At 31.4% G+C, this 7643-nt stretch overlaps 1 protein-coding gene across 1 annotated transcript; it reads left to right on the forward strand.

Annotated features, from left to right (window-relative positions):
• The first annotated feature begins 1804 nt into the window (after positions 1-1804).
• On the forward strand, positions 1805-7362 carry LOC102586357 (hippocampus abundant transcript-like protein 1). The gene is made up of 15 exons (XM_015303148.1): positions 1805-1968; positions 3996-4108; positions 4544-4656; positions 4812-4943; positions 5005-5216; positions 5304-5379; positions 5468-5534; positions 5675-5727; positions 5810-5890; positions 6038-6070; positions 6147-6200; positions 6294-6335; positions 6464-6542; positions 6625-6695; positions 7044-7362. Exons 1-15 carry the CDS (start codon positions 1805-1807, stop codon positions 7101-7103), a joined length of 1350 nt encoding a protein of 449 aa, XP_015158634.1. The 3' UTR covers positions 7104-7362.
• The last annotated feature ends 281 nt before the right edge of the window (positions 7363-7643 follow it).

A 7643-nucleotide genomic window follows, 5' to 3' on the forward strand; every position in this document is an offset into this window, starting at 1 on the left:
TGTGTGATAAACGTATTCCACGAACAAAATTTGTATCATATGTTTAATACATTATTGTTTATAAAATATATTAAAATTGTATTATAAATCTATTACAAGTGTCTAGTGAAAAAATTATTGCAAATAATATAAATATTTTCTTAATAGAAAACATCTATGTAAGTTTTCCTTTATAATATGCAAATAATATTAATATTTAAATACACTGTTACTTAAAAATGAACTTAAAAACAAACTATAAATTATTTTTTAAATTTGAAACATAACGCAAAATTGATTTTAAATTTTGATCGATCAACATAAATTTTCAAATATAAATCAATTATTTCCCCTGTCCCAATTTATGTGACACTTTTCATTTTTTGAGAATCAAACAATTTAAGTTGGGACAAAGGACAAATATACCCCCGAATTATCATAAATGATATGCAGATACCCTCCGTCATACTTTTGGGACATTACTGCCCCTGCCATCCAAAAACTAAAGCGTATATACCCTTTACTCTAACTTGAATGTTCTAGCTAACAATCCCAGATAAATGTAGAAGTTACTACTACTGATGCTAGTAGAATGGAATCTCAGTTGTTGGATATGTCTCCTCTCTAGATGTAAGGTCTTCCTAATTATTATATATAAATAAATACCATTTTACAACAAACAAACAAAATTTGAAGGAAAAGAGTTGGATGGGACCCACAATAAGTATCATTTATTCTCACATAAGCACTTAGATGACGTAAGCAAATGATAAATTTGGCTGAGAATTTCAGAAAATCAAAAGAGCGGCATTGCGAGTTTACTTAGGGTAAGTTTAAACTTCATAATAAATTAATTAAATTTTGATTATGTGCATGTTTGATTTAATCATTTCAATTTTTATTTTTTTGAGGGCTGAAATAAATTTTCTGTTACGATTCAAAATGGGTTATAATTAATGGCATCCTATGTGGGCGAACCAACGAATGTAAACTCCAACTTATTTTAGTTGTTCAATTTATGCATTACCATAACAATCAAAATTACGAAGAATTTGATTGTTTTTTTTCGGTAAAGAAAAATTGTAAATATTTGTGAAGTAATTGATTGATTCTCGCAAATCTATCTATTTAATATAATTAAGATAAATAAAATAATATGTATTAAATCTGTACCGACAAGGACTCGTGTAATTAGTACTCTCTCTGTCCCTAATTACTTGTCCACTTTTCCTTTTTTTAGTTGTCTCTAATTACTTGCCCATTTTGACAAATCAAGAAACGACAAAAAAAATTTCTTTATTATACCCTCAATTTATTACTTTGAAAAATGTAGAACTTCTTGAAAATCTCAAGTTTTTAATTCATCCACTTCATAATTAATAGGGGTAAAATAACACTCACTATATCAATTATTATTTTCTTAATAGGTGTATCAATTTAAAAGTGGACAAATAATTAGGGAGAGAGTACTTGAATAAGTGCGGAAATAATTTCTTAAAAATAAGGATAAATTATTTTTTTAAAATAATTGAATCTTAATTTATTGAAGTAGAAGTAGACAAGCATAAAACATATATATATATATATATATAGTTAAAATAAATAGAAAGAATTGATTTGACATAGTTGAAACATGTAGAATAGTAGAAAAGAAAGAAGGGGCAAGAATTGATGATGAGCTTGTGGGTGGTGAACAAGTGTCCACTGCACCGCCCTGCCTATTTTTAATTTTATACTATATTCTTCAGCACGTATACCTATATAATTTGATATATAAGAAATGATAGTATAGTATATAGTATAGTGGTAATAGAAGGATATATTGATGGATAAGTTTGGAGGGTTAAAGCACTTGTTTGTGACGATTTTTATGTCGCAGTTGGCCATATTTGTTGTAACTCCGGCGATGCCAGATGTAACTATGACGCTACTCTGTCCTGTCCAAGATGAGTGTTCTCTCGTCATTTACCTATCTGGTTTTCAACAAGCGATTTGTACTTTTTACATATTATTATGCATTACTATTATTAACAGAGATAATATGGTTATTCAACTTTGAATAGTTAAATTTTCGGAGTTGTTCACTTGTAAAGAGTAAAACTTTGAATAATTTAACTTAGAAAGTCACTCAACAAGCGATTTGTACTCAAGATGAGTGTTCTCTCGCCATTTCCCTCTCCCCTTTATTTTTACTGTTTTACCTAACACATATTCTTCGCCAAGTTTAATTAGACATCGTCTTCTTTTTTTAGGGTGTCCATACATTAGGTTTGGTGACATTTTTTTATGATGTAATAATAAAATAAAAAATTGTGTGTCAAATCAATCGAAACAGATAAATAATGGAGGATAAATGAATCTAATCGAAGCACTGCGATTAAGATAGTAAAGCGGTATAATCAAATTAAGCAGTATATATGCCACGTGTCATCAATTCAAGTAGAAACTTTGAGAAAATGGAAGGAAGCCGAATTCGCTAAATATCCCTGTAATGCACCATCTTTTTAGGCCTTGGAGTCAGACAAGTTTTAGAGAGGTTTGTTGCACTGAATGGTCGTGAGTTGAAACTCAATAAGATTGGGAGCATAAAGTTAAACTTTAGAGAGGTCCCTAATATTTATTTATTTAGTTTTTTTTATAAAAAAAATAAAATGTCACATATATTTTTAGGGATGCAACAATTTAAATTATTTAGAAATTCTTGATTATTAGGATCTATGCCACATTTTTCAGCAACTTCTTCTAGATTTTCTTCTTTGATATTATTATCATCTAACTCAACTCTATTAATGACTTGTTTATTTCAAGAACATCTCCATATTTTTCAATTCAAGATTTATTATTTGTTAAAAATCTATCAAAGTGTTTTTTTTTAGATTTATTTAATTCTTCAAGTTTTTTCTTTTTCTCTTTTTTTTTTGTAAATTTGAAATAATTTTTTCTTGTTGACATATTTAAATTGAATAGATTTTAATAATAACTAAAACATGAATATATATATACTTATGAACTAAGAATATCAACAATTACAAATAGTCAAGAAAAAGTACAGAATAATAAAGTATGACTCAAGAATTTGATAAGTTGATATAAATATATTAAGATAGTGTTGCATTCCTTCGACATAATGATTGTTGTACTTCTTGAAATTTTGAAGAAGACACCAAAAAGTAGATTTGTTCTTTTGTAACTTGTAAGCAACAGTAACTCAATAAAAATTTTAGGAGAGAGTTCACTATTTAAAATAAAAATAATAAAATAGAAAATAAAAAAGATGAACATATGGTAAATAATCAAACTATTAGGAAATAAATAAGGAAGTACAAGTTTCCAACATAAGAAAAATAATTCCCAAATGTTATTCAATTCCCTTTGGAAAGTGGAAATTAACCACTTTGAATAATTACTTCTTACCCTTTTCTTAAAAGAAACTTAGAAGTACATATAATTTTATTTTTTTAAATATATGTATAAGTACTTAAAAAAAAAAAAATGGGTCCCCAAAAGTATGGGGCCCAAACGATGGCTTATCTAGCCTAGGGGTTAAGACGACCCTGAGTTGGAATTCCCTATCTAGCAATTTCGATGTTATAAATCAACCCTTGGTCGGGCGGGAGGGTGCATTGGCTTAAACCTACGTCCCAAGGTGGACTTCTGATCTCTATATGGGTGCATGATACTTATATTCGAGTTTCTCAAGGTATATACACACATAATTTTTTTCGATGTTAATTTCAATAAATGTTTGTTCTCTTTTTAGTCAAAGCACAGTAAAAACTTTCAACATGAAAATTTTTCTTTTTTGAATTTGATAAAAATCAATATGTAAAAGGTACTTCTAATTTTAATTTGTTTTTTAATAATTATATTTAATATACTTAGTTAAAAATATATTTTGGTAGAATTTTCATAATATAAAAGGGGAAGTGTTTGCCGTGCTTATTGCAATTAATCATAATAACTAATTGTTAACTGATATGGTAGTTTTTCAATTGAATTTTGTGATGATGCATGTAGATAATTGGAATTGGTTTAGTGGTAATGATGCCAATTATTGGGAATTTGTCTGACGTGTATGGAAGGAAAGCTTTGCTCACTGTCCCAGTCACTCTCTCCATCATTCCCCCAGGTTCTTACATCATCCAACTTGTTTAATATTTGTTTGAGAGAAGTATTGAAAACATCTCTAAATTTGGTGTGAATTGTTAGTTTTGTTCTCGAATTATTGACTACCCAAAAAACACTTCTTTACTTTATTAACTGAACTTAAATACACCCCCGATTTACTACACGACATAGCAAGTGATCTCAAACTCTTGTAAGAGCGTGAGATTCTTGATAAAATGCTGAGAGGAGTGTTAAAAATACCCATAAACTTGGCGAGAATTTAGGGGTGTATTTCAGCCAAGTGGCAAGATCAGGGATGTATTTAAGCTTAATTAGTCTAGTAGTTTGGTGTTTTTAAGGCTGATAATAGTTCAGAATCAAGTTTAGAATTGTTTTCAATACTCCTCTCGTTTTAAAGAAAAAAGAAGTTCTAACTGATGGAAGTCACATTTGACAGTCATATTGGCATATAGGAGGACCAAGAAATTTTACTATGTCTCCTATGTGTTGAGGACACTCACTGGCATGATATGTGATGGTGGTATTCAGTGTGTGGCCCTTGCTTTTGTGGTAATTATTGTTCTCCAATACATTCTCTTTTTACATCACTTTGCCTCATAATCTATTTACACCCTATATTCTTATACTTTATCCACATAAACAAATATAGTACTAAAAACAATGCAATTATTAATAACATTTTGTTTCAACCTCTGTGTTTTCAGGCAGACCATATGTCACAGGCAAAGCGTGCCTCCGCAATCGGAATTTTGGCTGGTGTTGGATCTGCTGCATTTGTCTGTGGAACCTTAGCTGATCACTTCCTCTCTACTTCTCAGATATTTCTGATTCTTCTCTGAATTTTAGCTTTTGACTGATCTAGTTTTGTTCTATTTATGATCTTCTTTATTGATGAAGGTAGCAACAATTGCATCAACAATTGCTGCTGTATACGTGCAAATTTTTCTAGAGGATACAGCTCGCGTTAAAGAGTATTCTATTGAGGACCAGCCAATTTTGAGAAATAATGAAATGGAAGATACTGAATTGGATTGTGAGACTACAAAGAATATAAAGCTGTTCAAGAAAGTTCCATCCCTCAAGGATATCATTTGCTTTCTTAGGAAGAGGTAAGTAGATGGTACAAGAGCTATTTTATCATCAAATTTTCTAACAAAAGAAGAGATATGATGACAATTGTTGATGTCGTGTTGCAGTCCTACTTTTTCTCTTGCAGCATCTGTTGCTTTCTTGAATAGCCTAGCAGAAGGAGGAGAACAAGCTCCATTTCAGGTACTTTTTTTTTTTTTCCTTTTTCAAGTGTTAATTGGGCTTTCATTGATGACAACCTAAGTACGTATTAACCATCGATCATATTTAGAATAAAATAAGTCCTTGCTGTAAAATTTTGGCATGTCGAAAACTGGTTCATCTTGAGAGAAGCTGGAGTATCGATACATGATAGTATGAAGCAAGGGGAGCTTTTGGAAGGCCAATTTTACTTCTTTCAACCATATGGTTAACTTGATAGTATCTTTAAATATTTCCCTGCAGTACTTCTTAAAGGCTTGATTTCATTTCAAAAAAGATAACTTTGCTGATGTGATGCTTATAGCCAACATTTGCTCAGCAACTTCTCAGGTACATTTTGCTATGGATCGGAGAAACTTATATTTTCTTCCTCATGGTTATATTTCATATATTAATATTTCAAATCATGCAGTTGCTCCTCATGCCTATGTTGGCTCCTCTTATAGGAGAGGAGGTTCTGCTATGCTTAGGACTGATTGCTGGATTTTCAAATGTATGTGAACACTTAAAATGTACTTTTCCAGGAGTTTTTGATTCCAACTAATCCTCATACGGAACACTAACGATGTCAGCATTTGATTTGATTTGATCTCTCCTCTTTAGACGAGGGCAAACGACTAATTTTTACCTAAATCTGCAGCTTCTTATTGACAGTGTAGCACGAAAAATTTGGGTAAATTCTAAAACATTGAGCTTGAATTTTCTATCTGTCTTTATGCTTCAAGTGCATTTAACTCCCTGATTTTCAGATTCCTTATACTGCTGCATTGTTGCCTATTTTCACCTCCCTCGTGAAACCCTCTGTGAGTTTTCTCAGATTTATTTTCAATATTTTCCTTTTTCATTCCTCTACTCCTATGAGTCTATGACCATTGATGGATGTTTAATAACTGCAGATTCAAAGCATTTTCTCAAAACAAATTGGGCCTAGTGAACAGGTGACTAGTCCCTCTATTCTGAGAATTTGACTGATTAATGCCTGATATACAAAAAGCTTCCAGCATCACCTTAAAATAGTAAAAAAAGCGCTTTCTAACAAGTACGATGTTTCTCATTCTTCTACTAGGGAATTGCTCAAGGGTGCATTTCAAGCATAAGTTCCATAGCTAACATTCTCTCCCCCTTCATATTTAGTCCTCTTACCGGTAAGTCGAATTGATATTTATGCCATAGCAAAGTATTTCTCTATCCCCATAAAGCTAACACTTGCAACTTTTTGTTTTGCAGCCTTATTCCTTTCAGAAAAACCTCCTTTTCGATATCCTGGTTTTAGCATCTTGTGCATTGGCCTTGCTTGGGTAAGTATTATATCTATGGAACTTATTATGGAAATTATTGATTGATGAGGATCAGTTAACTGGATGCAATCTTCTACTCCATCCATTTAAAGAAAATGTCTCCTCTTTTAGCAATTCTTTAATTTAAACTTTCCACATAACATGTTTAAGATGTCCAGATGACATTTTGCTACATTTGACATGTCTTAAATTTTACACCACAAGATTAAAATATATATATATATATATATATTTTATTTTATTTTTAAACTTCCTGTCATGTCAAAATAGGACAAACAAATCAAAACGGAGGAGAATCAGTTTTCATGTGTATTCAACTTGTAACACGGGTGTTTTCCGTGTATGCAGTTGATAGCTGTTATTCCCAGTGCAATGATAAAGGTGATTCCTCTCACCTCAAGATGGTAACGACATTGGAAGGGCAGCAGCTGAGACACAAATTTTGGGTGGGATGAAGATGAGACAATAGTAGATGTACCCAGAAAATGAGAAGCCTACACGAACATCCCATAGACTGATAGTTTTGCCATTTCTGGCAGGATCACTCGGAACGTCTAATTGTTATGTAACTGGAGACACTTTTCAATTTAGTGAATATTGTAATCATTAACTGTCGCTGTCTTGATTACAACAGTTAAATTACTACTAGCTGTTATGGTTTGAGAGATTTCTTTTGTTTGGCACTGGCTGGCACTCTATTTTATGAAACCATGAATGGTGTAAAATAGGCTACAGCAAATAAGAATAGATTGAACTGCTAAAGAGAACAGATTTCCCAGTTTCCAACTATGAAAGATAATCTAATTCATTCTGCCAGAAGTGAGAATGATAATCATTTAAGGTGCAGATAAATATAGTTTGCTGAGGTTTGCCAGGTTCGGGACCTGTTTGGATTATGACTTATAAGTCAAAAGCCATAAGTTAGGATTTCTAACTTGTATTTTTGGC

Source organism: Solanum tuberosum, unplaced genomic scaffold (assembly GCF_000226075.1).
Source record: "Solanum tuberosum cultivar DM 1-3 516 R44 unplaced genomic scaffold, SolTub_3.0 scf00418, whole genome shotgun sequence".
NCBI lineage: Eukaryota > Viridiplantae > Streptophyta > Magnoliopsida > Solanales > Solanaceae > Solanum > Solanum tuberosum.